General features: G+C 39.3%; 2 protein-coding genes and 1 non-coding gene across 3 annotated transcripts in view; 2 read left to right on the top strand and 1 right to left on the bottom strand.

Moving 5' to 3' along the window:
- Nucleotides 1-9,937, bottom strand: part of ilkap (integrin-linked kinase-associated serine/threonine phosphatase) — a 30,180-nt gene extending 20,243 nt beyond the window's left edge. Inside the window, exons 1-8 of the mRNA XM_034039768.3 lie at nucleotides 9,638-9,937; nucleotides 6,204-6,269; nucleotides 5,993-6,046; nucleotides 5,327-5,440; nucleotides 2,491-2,608; nucleotides 1,782-1,888; nucleotides 1,398-1,491; nucleotides 425-512 (exon numbers count right to left, since the gene is read on the bottom strand). Of these exons, the coding sequence (XP_033895659.1) occupies nucleotides 425-512; nucleotides 1,398-1,491; nucleotides 1,782-1,888; nucleotides 2,491-2,608; nucleotides 5,327-5,440; nucleotides 5,993-6,046; nucleotides 6,204-6,269; nucleotides 9,638-9,683 (687 nt within the window). The 5' untranslated portion in view covers nucleotides 9,684-9,937. The remainder of the gene's footprint in view (nucleotides 1-424; nucleotides 513-1,397; nucleotides 1,492-1,781; nucleotides 1,889-2,490; nucleotides 2,609-5,326; nucleotides 5,441-5,992; nucleotides 6,047-6,203; nucleotides 6,270-9,637) is intronic.
- An 83-nt stretch (nucleotides 9,938-10,020) lies between these two features.
- Nucleotides 10,021-10,092, top strand: trnag-ucc (transfer RNA glycine (anticodon UCC)). The gene has a single exon. It is a non-coding gene; the product is annotated as a tRNA-Gly (tRNA).
- A 208-nt stretch (nucleotides 10,093-10,300) lies between these two features.
- Nucleotides 10,301-13,467, top strand: LOC117423692 (DNA-directed RNA polymerase II subunit RPB4). The gene is made up of 4 exons (XM_034039779.2): nucleotides 10,301-10,551; nucleotides 11,231-11,411; nucleotides 12,146-12,241; nucleotides 13,104-13,467. The coding sequence occupies exons 1-4, from the start codon at nucleotides 10,473-10,475 to the stop codon at nucleotides 13,180-13,182; spliced, it is 435 nt and encodes a 144-aa protein (XP_033895670.1). The 5' UTR covers nucleotides 10,301-10,472; the 3' UTR covers nucleotides 13,183-13,467.
- The last annotated feature ends 2,660 nt before the right edge of the window (nucleotides 13,468-16,127 follow it).

Genomic DNA, 16,127 nt, shown 5'->3' with positions numbered 1-16,127 from the left:
AATTCTGAACAGTAAATAAATCTACATATTAAGACATGAACATGATCTGTTGCTGCAGAGTTATTTAGAGCAGTAAATTACTCCGAGCAGGAAGGACCATCCCTGATGCTTTGCTTTCACAAGAATGGGAGAAACTACCTTCCTCAAATCAGTGAAACAGATCCCTCTGGTGGAAGTCAAAGGAAGTGATAATAAGACAGACTATACTTTGATGGTATTTTAGAAAGTATCATGTTTCCTTTATTTAATTTACTTCAGTACATCTCTCCGCGATACAGAGAAATACCATATCCTATTTATTATGTACAAACAAATCCTAATGCTACAAAACACTGCTGACCATAGCCTCCCCGTATTCAGGTTTTAAAAAGATGCTTAACTTTGTAAGGGATACCTTACATCCTCATCCTTGATCTGAACCTACCCTGCTGTCTCCCAGGTTGGCGATAAACAGCACATCATCCACCACCAGCACACAGGTCGCCGTGGAACCGTCCTTCCATGCAGGTTTCCTGGGGGGAAAGAAGATGTGTTGCACATTTAATCTTGTCTGCACCCAAAGCAGAAGGGAACTCTTATCCAAGAAAGTATTTTCTATAAATCCGCAGCATAAAAAAAAACAAGATGGTTTGTTGTCACACTCAAGCCAAATAGCCAGAGCTTTAGTCTGTAGTTTACTGCTTCGATTTAAATCACACCTTTGTTACTGACACTGACTGTACTGTGTCAACATGTCTACTGCTTGGTTTGAAAAAGACTGTACTAAACAATGCAGAGGAACACCACATTAAGAAAACTGAATTCAAATCCATTGGTAGAAACAGCGTACTGCCTGGAATTGAGAGGTTCGTTATTTCTGTATTTCAATGGCCTGCTTGTAGCAGCAATGTCACAATAGTGGCTTCACCATGCTTTGATTTGAGAGCTCCTGACAGCAAAGTACATTTTGAATCCTTAAAACAAAAATAAACTAGTTAATGAAACCTATCATCTTAAGTAAATGGTGAACTCAAAATAAATACATTTGTGAGAAAAGAAACAACTCGGGCCCCTCTGTGTTCATGCCCCCCCTCACTTGTCAATTATCTTTGCATTACCCACTTAGAACCATTATGCATTCTCTCTTCACTTGACAGGAATTTTTGGTCACTCGAAATCATTTGTGGCATAAAACTGATAGAACACAATGATTACAGGCAGTAACCTCTACATCATGTTCTTCAAAACACTAATACACAACTGACATAAAGAAAACAAACAGACTGCACTATTCACAGAAGGCTCAAACCGTGCTCCAGTTGATGCGTTGTCCATTCTGATTACAGTGCACACCTTGCAGTGGCTGCTCTATAGTAGCCTGAAGCTGGATCTAAAGGGGATCGGAGAGGATAACTTACTGGCTTGATGCGTGTTTCAGAAAATCATCATCAGTTTGTTTGAAGGAGTCCAGGAGAGACTTTTTCACCATTTTCTCCAAGTTGCTCACATCACCTGTACAAAAAAAAAAAAAAAAAAAAAAAAAAAGGAGCGCCTCAGTTGCATCAGTCTGCTTTATTACAAGCCATCTGAAACCCAGATCACCAGCCAACAAATTACTGTAGGCTCCTAGGCTGGGCAGCCTGCGGTATTACTATTGATACGTTTGTACAGCATGTGAAGATGCACAAAAGGTGACGGTTAGTGGCAGGGAGGACTTTTCTCGTGCCTTTTCTCTTGCTGAACAAGGAACACATTTTGAAAACCATTTGAACATCGTGGTGTGTGACGTTGTGCTGACATACCTTTGGGAAACTTGCGGGCGAGGTTGAGGTGGAGATTCTGCGCTGCGAATCTAGATGCCCGGGCGCCACCGTGACCGTCAAAAACAGCAAAGTAGGAGAGACGAGAGCTAGTGAAAAAAAGTACATTCATCAGTGCTAATCTGTAGTGGCTGAAGCACAAGATCTTTGTTACATTTAGGACTACCACCACCTGCCATAGAGGATACTATACCAAAAATATTATTGCCTTAAATTGGAACAAAACACTGTGAGGGCTTCCATCATGAAGCATTTTCACATTTTTGGTGGAAGGCAAAACAATACACTAATATCAGGATGATACATAGCGTGTATGATGCATAATAAGATCAAATGATCATTTAATAGTGGACAACTTTGTTAAAATACAAAAATAAAAAAAGATAGGGAGAGTATGTATACATACCAACTATAAAAACACACTTCATTCTTTATTTAAGAACCATTCGGTGAACTACAATGAACTACATTGTGCTTCTGGCCTCGTATCACAATACAAACGATACGTAGCTCAATAATAATACGATATGAATTGTTACCCCCTAGCAGCAACACAGAAGAACTTGATGACCGCTCTGTAGAATTCATGCATCAGTAGTAGGTCTATAGAGGCTGTTAACCTCCAGCTCTGATACTACAGAATTACAACAAGAAGTCTTCATGTAACTCAAAGTAAGCAATGAATACTTACACCCTGGCTGGCAGTGGAGAGACCTCAGCAGAAAAGTCGTTTAGGAGAACGTGTGCGTCCTGCATATCCTCTCGCTCCCCCTTCCTAGCTGCCACAAAACCCTTGAGCCTGGGGGCGCCTGGAACACACAACACAGCTGCTGTTAAACACATCCCTCTCTCTGCTCACCGCAAACACAGAGATGCAACACATAACCCCATCCTCACCAAGGGACTACGGTAAACTGTTACAATGCATATTAAACCATGTATTAATACCAATCACTAGGCAGACTACAAGAAGCTGTGTTGTTCTGCATCGTGAACTGTGTAGAGCGTGTGTTAAAATGCCCCTTCTGCGGCAGGCAGCTGGATCATTGTGTACTTGTTTTTTGTTTTTTTTGTGCTCAATCCTGGCCTGATTTTTTGTGTGTCTTATTCAGCCAGGGTAGCTGATGCCCTGAACAACCGTTTTTGGAATTGAAATTTAAATTCCGGTGCATGTGTTTAAGATAGGGAGAAAAAATACCATCATTATAACAATGAAATGTTGCAGTATTATTTCTATTTATCAGTCGGGACTTGTCACCATGTATTGAAGTTTGATTATATCAGTCTGCATTCCTCAAGTCAGCGGTCTGTTGACATTTCTATTGTTTCAATGAGCCTCTTGGTAGCCCATCAACTCAGCCTTGAAGGCTCATGTCGCCAGGCTGTCTGTCTGCACTGGTTACTATAAGTCACTTGTTTTTCTAAGAAATTCATTGTACCCCCAATACACTTTGCAAATGGATTGCTGAAGACACAGGACAGCAAAGCAGTGTTTGGAATTACTGCAAATTTGACCAAACAACGATTCTGATGCAGAAGAGTTGGACAATGACAATCTGGCTCTGATGCATGAATCTTGCAACAGTGACACCAAGGTGATCCCTGGTCAATGCCCTTTGGATGAATCAGAAGCTTTAACTGCACTAGTATATGCCTGTGGAGCATTTGGTGCCAGAAGCCTGGGTTACTGTTGATAGCTGTGCCAAATGCGCAAAGACAAGATTTGTGCCAGCACTTAGACTTTGTAAATGATTGTAAATGAAACCCATTCTGTTCAAATGTTTATTTATTTATTCATGTAATTTCGATTATAGTATGTCTGTGTATAAACGAAAACCTTTGGTTGCATATCTGCACTTTGCTATGTAGGCAATATAAAACATTTATTTTACATTTTTTTATACTTATTTACATAATTTCAGTTGTACAGTTTTGTGTGTATATGATATACCTGTATATACACCTTTTTTTTCAAATATTTATTTCATTTTTTACTGTTTTTTGAGGTTGTGCTTTATGTAATATGTCTATATAAACACATTTCTGTTCAAATGTCCTTTTATTTACAATGTGTCGGTTTTGTAGATGCTTTATATGACGTTCCTGAATAAAACTACAACTTATATTCAATTGTTTGTCCTTTCATTATAGTATTTATGTTGTTTTTAATACGTCGGTCAAATTGACCGCTCATGGTTGTTCCAGGTATGCCTATAAACACGGTTGTTCTAGTGCAGAGGTTCCCAAAGTGTGGTACGCGTACCCCCAGGGGTACGCGAGACGTGTTTAGGGGGTACGCGTGACAAATTGTGTAATGGCGAACATTTTTGTTTTGTTTTGTTTTGGTTTGGTTTTTTTTTTTGCATTTTCATAAGACATGTCATACTCACACAAAACTTTAAAACGCATTGGAAATTCATTTTAATTTCTGCCGTGAAATGGAGAAAGAAACAGAGAGCCGTGCAAGACAATCTCGCAGCAGCGGGACACTTGGGATCAACGCTGTAGTGTGCTCGTTTATTGCAAACCTCCAAGAGGTAACAATGAGAACAAAGAATACACAGGGACAGTGACGTACAGAACTCTCACCACCAATAACTGCACAACGCGAATTAAATGTATTATATTTATGACGTATGTTTTTAGTTTTTTATTAATTACATTTTTTTTGGTGCTTATTATGAGCTATTTTCAATTTTTATGTAAATCGTTTTTTCAGAGCTTTCGATTTTTATGTACTGTATGAAATTATTGTTTTCTGTTACTGCACTTTACAAAATGCTTGGTTTTTTTCTGTCACAAAGTAGTAACTGTACAGTACCACACTCTGTACCTTCTTTCCTTTGTTGTCTTCCACAACGAAATCCTTGTGGTCACGGACACATTCTTCTGGGTTTTTTGTGTTTAGGCATTTGTTTTACATTTCGCCACAATTTGCAATTCTGTTTTAAATCCTACGTATCTTAACTGTAATATAGCTTTAAATCCCGCGAACAAGCCTCCAGTCGAGAAAGTATTCAGAACTAATCAATACAAGTTCGGGAAAGGTAGTTTGTCTTTGTTGTTTATGTATTAGGTTTTTGAGTTATGTGAATTGAGTATATTTCCAGTGTTTTTCTGGTGTTCATTATACACAGATTTTGTTTTTTTGTATCAGGGGTGTTTTATCGGTTAAACCCTAAAATCAGAAGCCGTAATTATATTATTATAGTCATTTATATTGTAAGTATATTATTGTGTATGTGTATAAATCTGTGTATTATGAAAGCATATATTAAAAACAATATGAAAATATAAATCTGTATGCTAGGGGTACGCAGACAGTTGATAGGTCTGGAAGGGGGTACGCGGCAATCAAAAGTTTGGGAACCTCTGTTCTAGTGCTAATCCAGACAGAACTCAAAAAAACTAAACAAACAACAGCCTATACTAATCAATATTTTTTTTTTCTTCTCAAGTGCAGAGACTAAACTATTCAAACCAATCGGTACCATTCGAAAAACAGTTGTGTTGAAATGTCTGAAAACCTTTACAAACTTTCTTTTCCACCAGCTCTTGCTCTTTGGTTCCATTCCCTCCCTGTGCCTTCCTCTTCTCTGTCTTGCCCCCATCTCCAGAGCTGAGCTCAGGGCCTGGGACTGCTGCAGGAATGAGGAGAGAGAATCGCTGCAGTGTAGCAGCATTAAGTAAAAGGACACCACCTGATCCCCATATAGATTCCTATGTGCTGCATACAATGCAAATGAGTATCTCCATAAACTCAGACAGCAGTACTGTAACAGCATTGTTCATGTATTATGGGAAAATACTTTTACTGTCCCAACATGCAAAACAACCAAATACATTCATAAAAATAACTGGCACTTTATTAGAAAACCCCATTTACATTGGACCCCTGCATCAATTTGCATGTGGATGGCTGGGTCTTTTGATTCACTTAGAAAGCAAAATAACATCTAGTCAGTGCCTGATAGTCCAACCCTCAACGTCTTCTTGGCCAGCATAATCCAATCGAGCAGCTGTGGGATGAACTTGGACATTGCATGAGTGGCTGCAGTTCTCTGCCCCTTCATTAACCCAGTTGTAAGTCATGCTCCTGGAGGAATGGGCCACATTCTTGCATATTCACTTTCAGGCATATTCTGTTGTCACTGATTTACTCAATCATGTGACATGGAAAAGTAATCATTTACCTGAATCTCTTGCAGGGGGCAGTTCGTCAAAGAGAGAAGGCGCTGGTGTTGAGGCTGGGTAAAGAAACAAAAGCAAAGGAAACACATGAAGGAGGATTTCCATACAGCAAGTCCAGACGCGATCTTATCAATATGACTGGACTGTTCAGATTACAGATCATAACTTCCACCATACTAAAAATACCCTTTCCAGTCTTTCCAGTGCCTTTACCTGAAGTGTTTGCAGGGGGGAGATCGTCAAAAAGTGAAGGAGCTGGTCTGGCAACCTGGTTACCTGCTAATATAAAAAACACAGGAAGAAGAAAGTCAAATGAACAAATGTGATGGATGCCATTACTTAAAACAGCATACCTGCAAAACCGCATGCCCAGTTAATGCAGTGCTGAAACTGACCTTTTAACAGCTATGATGCCAACCTTATTACCAAATAATTAATAACAATAGTAAAGGTACGTTTTTCAGGATTAATGAGGTATATTCATCATTTGTTTTCTGGACATGGCAAATTCATTTATTTTCTATCATTTCCAGCAGGGGTCACTTCATATTGTTGTCTTCACGAAAATGTGGTACTTGACTGCACAAGGCCCATCATAACCCACAAACAGTTAATTGTACATTACTATGTTCTGAATCAATTTTATTACTGCTTATATTACGACTAACATTATCATTATCAAAGATCTTTTGCTTGTATTTTACACTTCAATTTGGAATATACAGATACAGAAGGGAACAGTATAGAAGTAAAAGTTGCTGCACCTTCCTATGGAATCAATTTAGTCAGTGTGTCTCAAGTGTCACACAGTCTAGCTGAAATCAGGCCATACCGCATAGGAAGTGATAGGATAGGACAGCAAGCAAAGAACCAAAGAACAACACAGTAAGAAAACAGGGGCCAGTGAAAATGCTGCTAAATGTAAAGACAATACATTTTAAAATGTTGGTGTAATTACACCAGAATTCAGTTTGGGTTGAAGTATGACTTCCTATATACCATAAGTTTTTAATTTTTCATGTAAATAGTGACTGATCAATAGAAAGCCTAGCAGTGGTGTCAGGGTGCAGCAGTCAAAAAGGTCCCCTTTCACTAAGTTTTTGTTTCCTGCCTCACACAATGGCTTGATTAATCAGCAACTAATGAGTGGAAAATACTTTACTGGATTTTTGCATACGGTACTGATTAACGTTGGGCTGTGTGAAGTTTATGCTTCACACTTTTACAGTTATGTATTGAATATTAGCTCACATTCTAAGGGGGAAATCACATCCATAGCTTGGTTGTGCCACCTCAAGTAGAGTATCACTTTAAAGCTTGAAAATGTATCTTCAAACTAAAGTACATTGCAGAGTAGCACCAGCAGGCATTTTATATGACGCAACAGCACCGATTTTATCAAGCAGTGCCCCAATTCGTGCCAAGCACCAAATCTCTATTTCAGGGAACCAGGGTTATGATAATAACCCAACGCTCCCTTTCAAGTACGAAATGTAATCATTACCGAATGGGATATATCTCTTATAACCCGAATTTCCCAAGCACTTATATCAAGGCTGCTCCTTCTGCATCAGGCGTCGTCTCCGTCCCCAGGAGATATCAACCACTGTTGCACAGGGATCAGCGCCATTTTAATTTCAGCCTGCCTGAGAAAGGGGCGAGCTCTGACTTGTCAGTCAAAACTACAGAGATAAGTTTATATTTCACTTTTTCTCTCTCATTTCAATTCTCAAATAATTTGGCTTTAATATTAAGTGTATAATTATATCAGCTGTGAACAGGGCAGAGGGCCCTGCAGAGAAAGGTGTGTTTGTGGCAGGGAGGTGGTTAAAATCCCTCCTGCCAAACAAAATTGATTTGTTAACTGTTATTGTCCCAACGCGGCCTTGTGTGCTGTGCGAAGCAGGCAGCTCTCCCCGCCCCTTCCCCCAGGACTCAGTCCTTTTCTGCGGCTAAGTTCCACGAGCTCGCACTTGCTGCTCGGCTCTTCAAGAGTTGACAGTGTTTCTTGCTAGTGCCTTTTCTTTATATATATATATAATTTTTAGCGATTAGGCTGTCTCCCTGTACTAGGTTTGCCTCCCTGTGCACAGATGATATCCTACGCTAGCTGTCTGTTTTTTTACAGCCAGCTTTTCGTGCCACAGAGACACTGCCAGTGTTAATGGCTTTTTAGCTACACTGTGCTGTTGATTTGGAAGGAGCCTTTTCAAATGGAATTTATTTACTGTGTCTTTTGCCGTTGCTGTGTCTGCTTTAGCTGCTGCAGCCCCTGTCTGTTGCAGTTGCCAGTGGCTCTTTCAGGTCTTCACCTGCACGGCACTTCTCATGGTACAAGAGCCGGTATCAGTGACCTGGTTCGGGCAGGTCATCTGGTCCTGCAGCACTTTTCACGGGAGATACAAGGGAGACACATGTTGATCCACACGGAAAACACAGTGGGGGCTTACATCAACCACCAGGGCGGTCTCCGGTCTCTCATTCTCAATCGTGTTGCCCGGCCCGTTGCAACCTGCTATGTCAAGCGCGGAGGAATTTGGGGCATCCAGGCCCAACAGGCTTGCAGCTTTGGGTCTGGCCCTTGAGCAGAGACATTTGAGTCACCTCAGGTTATCTGACAGGGTCACTGTAATCCTTCAGAATACCAGGGCAGCGTCTACACGCTCCCAGTACTGCTACAAGTGGGGTGTCTTCCAGACATGGTGTCAGTCCCGTGCACTGGACACCACGACTTGGCCCATGGCTGGTATACTGCAATTTTTGCAGGGCCTTTTTGATGAAAGGAAATCTCACCTACTTGAGATGGCACAACCAGGCTATCAATGTGATTTGACCGTTAGAATGTGTGTTAATATTCAATAAAATGGCCACTATTGACCTGGGGGTGTTGTATATTTCATGGAATCTGAGCTAATAATATTCAATACATAACTGTGCAAATACGTAATTATGTTTAGATTGCCACCGTTGTTTTTAATCTTGTTTACATTTCTCGTTCTTTTTGAAAAGGTATTTCCTAGTACACTGCCTTAAGGTTATGAATTTATTTTGAATAACTGACTAATATAACAAATATTTGTTATTGATTTGAAACTAGTATTTGTAATCATTTTTTGATCTGCTAAAATGTATTCAGCACTTTGCGAGAACCTGGTCTAATATATATTATATATATATATATATATATATATATATATATATATATATATATATATATATATATATTATATATATAGAATCAGAATATATGCTCGTGCACCTGTACCAAAACATACCACTAAAATATTCTGACGCTACACCGGGTGCCATCTTCTGTCCCCGGCTACAGCGTTTAAGTCAGCTCGGGGATTTACCCCGGTCGAGATGTGGCCTAATGCTAAACACCGTGTATACAGAAAATATGTATTTTCATTTTAAAGAACTTCATTTTTTACAATGCTTAAGTTAATAGTGTTTGTCACACGTAGGTTACTCAATTCCATTTGTAATTAAAAAAGGCTACATCTCGTAAAAGCATACGACTGTGATAGTTATTTACATAGAAAATCTAATTGCCGTTCAACGTTCTCCATTTAACTTGCAAAACGCAGTATTGAGCGTGCAAGTGTCTGACTCAAACACAATGTTAATAATATGCATCGAGTTACCTGCAGTAAGCTGTGCTGGTTCAGGCAGATCTTCAAATAAATCCATCTCGCACCCAACTGGATGTTTATTTTTTTTCAAATAAAAATATATGTATTTTGTTCTTAATTGAAGCGCACTGATTTTCTTTTCGTTTTGTGAAAAAGACACATACCAGTTGCGCTGCTAGCCAAAAACAATGGAGCTAAACTGAGGCGTGGCCAGGCAATAACTGCTTGCGAAACAAAATTGGATCTGCCATTGCAGTATGGGAAACTATGCTAGCAATGTAGTAACACGTGCGTTTTCAGTACACTGTTACCGATCTAGTCCAGCGGTGAACCAAACCTTTTTTTATTCCCGCATTTCCCATTAAATGATTTTCATCAGGAACGTGTATAGCAAAGCGTTGGTGGTATAGTGGTGAGCATAGCTGCCTTCCAAGCAGTTGACCCGGGTTCGATTCCCGGCCAACGCAACAGTTTTGTTTATTCTTTTGTATTATAATTTCTATCATTCTAAATATTTTTTTTCTACAGCACGAACGATAGATAGCATAACAACAATCCATAAAATACATAGTTGTTAAGATATTACGAGTTTAAAAATGTAATTGTGACATCCACTCGAGTGGGGGCGCTGTAGAATTTTCTGATAATTCTGCACGTCTTGTCTCCTTTTCGCGTTCACATTTGTTTTGTATTTACTGGTGTTTCTGGTTCCGGGTGCGCGGTTTGTGAACGTGCATTGTGCAAAAGAGTGAAATGAAATAACCAAATTTGAAGAAGCACATTGAAAAGGACGAGTTTCTTCTTTTTGTTTCGGGGGTTGAACTTCTCCCTCGATCAGAGTTTCAGGATGGCTGCTGGAGGCAGCACCAACGCCGGGCAAGTCGGTGATGTGGAGGAAGACGCGTCCCAGCTTCTCTTTCCAAAAGGTAGCACCAAGCTCTCTTATGATTGTTAACCTGATTCAAGCTTTGTTATTTCGGCAAACACAGTACTGCAATAAGTGCAGCACATAAATGATGTCGGGGTACGCAGAAAGTAGCCTAAAATAAAGCAGGTTGCTAAGCAGGCTCTAGGAAACAAATGGGTCCACCGGCCATGCGCATTTAGTTCTTATACATATTAGCTAGACATTATCATGCTGTTACTGCACCCCTCTCTGTATTCCTCCATGTACACGGCCTGATTGATGTTAAAAGGGTAGTCTAACACTTATTAGTGTAAACAGTGTTTTCACTTAAGAAACATTATTACTTTGACCAAACTAATAGTTTTAGATTGAACCACTGAACTGAAAGTCTTTTACTCTTAATATGTAATATGATATTTTTGTTTAACAGACTATTTTTTCCTGTACATTCACATCCTGTGCAACAGGTTTGTATACCCCACCTCTTTTTGCTGCTCTAGAATGAATCTGAAGTGCTGTGGAAGGATACATGGGTTCCACTCGAGTCAAAGTGAATATACAGGCTGTTTTATATGCTCTAGACAGGGTCAGGCTTGGTCAAGCCCTGTTATTAAAAGGAGATAGGATCCTCGTTCGTATTACTAGATCTAAAGCCCTGGCGCAGCTTTTGCTAACAGGCGAGGTCTCTTCCTTCCCAGAGTTTGAGAACGCGGAGACGCTGCTGAACTCAGAGGTGCACATGCTGCTGGAGCATCGCAAGCAGCAGAACGAGAGCGCAGAGGACGAGCAGGAGCTGTCTGAGGTCTTCATGAAGACCCTCAACTACACGGCTCGCTTCAGCCGCTTCAAAAACAGGGAGACCATCGCCAGTGTCCGCAGGTCCGTCTCGCAGCAATGCGGCTGCTGCCGTTTACTAACCTTTCATTCCAAAACAGCAGAAGAGTAGAGTGTGTTCTTTGAGGTGTTCTTCCCTAAATCTCTGCAGTTCATAAATGTCCAAAAGAAGCAAGGTCCAGAACCCTATTGAAAAGCAGTTGGAACGCAAGTGGGTCAAATACTGTGCAGCAGCATTTTTTACTACCATTTCTCCTTCTTTTAAGGGGCAGCAGCATATGCAAGAATGTAAACTAGATCTCCCCTGCCAGTTATTTCATTGTGTAGACCATCCTGTAAATTGGTTTCAGTAAATCAAAGTTCCTGTCACTTATTTTTTGTATCCTTAAAAATCAAATCCAGTGCAGCTTTTTGGGAAGAGATTAGTTTAAGTAAATATATTTGTCTTTGATGGCCAGTTCCACAGGCCCTGATAAGCACTAATTGTGGACTACCTTAACCAACCCTGCTTTCAATGCAAAATAACTTCAAAAAGCTTGGGTACACAAAGTGTAAGTGATGTTCTTGGAAATGTCGAAAGAGCTGCAGAAATATTCAAATGATATTTAATGGATGCACTTCTTGTGATATTTTGATTTTAAAGTTTATTTTCAGCAGTACTGAATGTCTTTAAGTTATGGGTGGAATGCACATCAATTTTAAACCAGGTGTAATCAATTGGGGTAACCTGAATGGTTCTGCCAGTCAGTTATTACCCTGCAGTCTCCCCCTCCCTCCAGTCTCCTGCTCCAGAAGAAGCTTCACAAGTTTGAGTTAGCCAGTCTGGCTAATCTGTGCCCAGAGGCAGCTGAAGAGGCCAAGGCTCTCATTCCCAGGTCAGTAAGCAGCTTTCTGTTTTGAGGATTCGGTGTCCCAGGCCCCTTGTGGAGAATGGATGTCCGGATAATCACGATTTATCTTAAATCATGTTAACCCCCATTAATTAGATCTTTCTGTCTCTAACATACTTTTTTCTGTTTGTTTTTTGAATTTAAAGTAACTTTCTGGTGCTCAGTTTAATTAAGTTAACCCCCCCCCCCCCCTTGCACAAACACATGAAACACTCGCACAAACAAACATCTCAGTAGCAGTACTCCTCTTTACTACAATAATGCAATTGTCTTGTGTCTTAGTGCAAATAATCCCAAATAAAGAAATTATCACTAATAATAATCGATTACAACCCAAAGTGCCTGTGCATAGGTATGTCTACACCTTGGCTATATCTTGAGAACCACTCATCCAATTGTTGAGGACCACTTCATACCAACAGTATGTACAGACTGGTAGACAATAAGAATAACCACGTTTCATGACATTTTGATGAGCGATTTTCTGCAGTAATGTGTGACATACAGATGGATGAACAGACACCCTCCCCCTCCCCCCCCCCCCCCCCCCCCCCATCTGCAGAATCTGATATCAATCACGTATGCTAAATAATGTTAATACCAAGTGTCATGACAATTGGATAAGCGGTTTTCCATATCTGAAGAAATCTGAAGTGTGGGTACATGCGATCGCATCCACTATATCATCTTGAGGGATTTCATCCCTGGCTGGGGATAATAATTAAAAAGTATAGCTAATCATAATGTAATTTACATCTGATATGACTGATCTGATTTAATATAAGTTTGTCCTTGAAACTCTTCTCCAGTCGTATGTCCTCCGTTAACCCTGCTTCTCTCCTTACAGTCTGGAGGGCCGCTTTGAAGACGAGGAGCTCCAGCAGATCCTGGATGACATTCAGACCAAGAGGAGCTTCCAGTATTAGAGGTGCTTGTGTTGAAGATAGGCAGGATAACGCGGTTTTAGAGTTCTGAACATCAACCAAGCATCTCTGCTGCTCAGTGGAAACTTGTGCCTGTAGTAAGGCCTGGTCAGTACGATCTCTGTTGAGAGATTTTAATATAAAAGTTTATAAGGATGGACCGGTCCTGTGAAGAACCTCTGCAGTTTCATTTGAAACCCCAGTGAGGGGAGGAAACACAAAGAGGAGGCTGTGGACAACATTCCATCGACTGGATTTGCAGGTCAAAGAAATAAAGTGTTCAGTTCAGCTGCTGACGTGCTTTTGATTTCTTCAAAATTCTTAGACTTAGGGGGCGAGGGGCAGTTGAAAACCTTATAAAATGGCAAGAGTAGAGGGAGCAAACTCACTGGCTAAGAAGTCTCCAAACTGCAGATAAGTCAACATACCAGCATAGCTTGGAACATTTAGAACCATTCTGCCCAATTCACTCGACACCCAGTTTACTTTGGGAGGGGTGGGGTGGAGGGTGCCATTTTACAAGTCCTCTGCACTCTCTGTTTAAATATGGTCCAAAATCCTCAGGCGTAGGCAGTTTAACAGCACTCGGCCTTGGCTTGCAGGCAAGTGGATATATGACCATATCTGAACACCCTGTCGTGTGTTACTGGTATAGTGAGGTTTAATACAATTTAAATAATTTGACTAAAAAATTTTTAAAAAAATCTAATGTAGATACTTAGGGGTTAGCTGATAAGCTACAGGAGATTTTATTACAGCATTTTACAGCGCCCTGGATTGCATCAATCACCTATTCTTGGTTCTCTGGGAATTCCCCCTGAAATACTTAAGTGGTTGAGGCCATCCAGGGGGGTTCTTTGGAGCTGTAAAATGCTCTAATAATCCAGCGGTATCAGGGTACAGGGTCTTTTCAAAATACACCTAAATATAAAATTCTCCTGATGAATAAGAAAACCTCATGATGAGGTTTCTGATTGGTTACAAACATTCCACATTTTTGTTGAAGCTTCAATACTGAAACATATTTATGTGATATGATACATAATCTTACAAGAAAATGATTTATAACTAGAATAAAACAGCATCTTAGTTTTATTTTTGGTGTACAATATACAATGGAATCCCATTATGATAACCATTACTGCTAACTGTAGATTCCTAGTTCAGTTGTGTGCAGAGTTTAAACACAGTTTATCTACAACACATTTACAGCAAGGTACTGTACAAGTTAACCCTAGTGTCTATAACTGCTGAAAAATAAGTCACCTGAATCTCTAAGGTATATTCAAGATATTGCGCCCAGTCTCGACTGTCCGCCCGTATTCATGTTAGCGCACAGTTCTACTGCCCAAAGGTTAATAAACGCCCGTGCTCTCCACACCCACTCACCCCTTCATTTTTTTCTATATTTTAAAATATTATGTTACTTGGAAGTCAAAAACAATTTGTTTTTTTTATACACAGTAAAACTAATTAAGTATTATTGACGTATATTGGTTTAGTTTATTTGTAATAAAATTATTGTAAAAAGTATTTTGCACAAGCAACCTTGTCTTCTATGGTAAGTAGTTGTGCAGTCGGCACCCGAAATTCGTATTCGATTATCGCATAGGCATTTATCAACGATAATCGATGCATTGACGTTTTATTTTTGAAAATAAAGAACAAACATTAGTTTTTTTAAACAGAAGATCCAATAACTAAAAACACTGTTGTGCATAATAGTTAAACAAAAAGGTACGACTTATATTCAAATTAGAACACTTACTAAAAAAGAAATACAAAGGACTTTTTAACAACTGGAAAGAATATGCATGTCGGCATTAGATGTACCTTTCCGTCACGGTTATACTCATAAAACCGCCGCAGGCAGTCATTATGACGGTTACCTTTTAAACAACTATCAGATACAACTCAAAAGTGTTATTCAAGCACATCATAACAAACCTCTGCACAGCCAAAACACTGTATTTAAACAGTTAAACATAAAAGGGTTTATTTTCTATAAAGTACTACTTCAAAAAATGAAAAACTATAATAAACATTTCAAAAGAAACTAGTGTGTAAACAGGTATATGTACATACAAAACTGTAAAAACGAATGTATTTTGTAACTGGACTTGGCAGGCACCAATTCCTTCGTTTAGTACAATGCGCCAGAGAAAATATCAGGAGATGTCATCTTGAACAGCGCTTTGGCAGAAACATTTCGATAAGAAAAATGCAAAGAAGCAGGCTGCTGCAGCTCAACCTGGATTCAGTGCTACACAGAGTGACACACGCAGAGAAAACTTGTTACTTTCGTTTTGAATAAAAAAAAAAAAAAAACATTTGTTTTTACAGTTTTGTATGTACATATACCTGTTTACACACTAGTTTATTTTGAAATGTTTATTTTATTATAATTTTTCATTTTTTGAAGTAGTGATTTATATGTGGTAAGTTAGAAAATAAACCCTTTTATGTTTAATTGTTAATTTAAATACAGTGTTTCGGCTGTGCAGATGTTTGATATGACGTGCTTGAATAAAACTTATGAACTGCATCCAATAGTTTCTCTTTCATTTTACTGATGTTTAAAATTTAACCGTCATAATGTCTGCCTGTCTTAATTGTGGGTGTTCATTACTGTTAACATTTTATGTCCAAAAGCAAAGCAAAACATTTGAATTAATCTCACAAATTCTGACTAATTTATCTATCGTACTAAATTCAGCACCCTAACGGTAGGTAATTAAAAAAAAAAGAGGCCATATCTCAGGTTTCCCTTTTCATAGTGAAAACTACAGGTGCTAGAGGATTTAAGCTCAAAGGAAAGAGTTTGGGGAATGAAGTAACCCCTGCTTTGTATGTTTTGTGGTGATAGCGTATGTACAAACGTAAGCAAACGTAGTTATTGTGACACAGTGTTACAAAAATAGATTTCTATTCAGTTCTGTCTTATTCCC

This window comes from Acipenser ruthenus, chromosome 17, assembly GCF_902713425.1.
Source record: "Acipenser ruthenus chromosome 17, fAciRut3.2 maternal haplotype, whole genome shotgun sequence".
Lineage (NCBI taxonomy): Eukaryota > Metazoa > Chordata > Actinopteri > Acipenseriformes > Acipenseridae > Acipenser > Acipenser ruthenus.
Note: the sequence above shows the minus strand (reverse complement) of the source record. Positions and strands in the feature narration are given on the sequence as shown.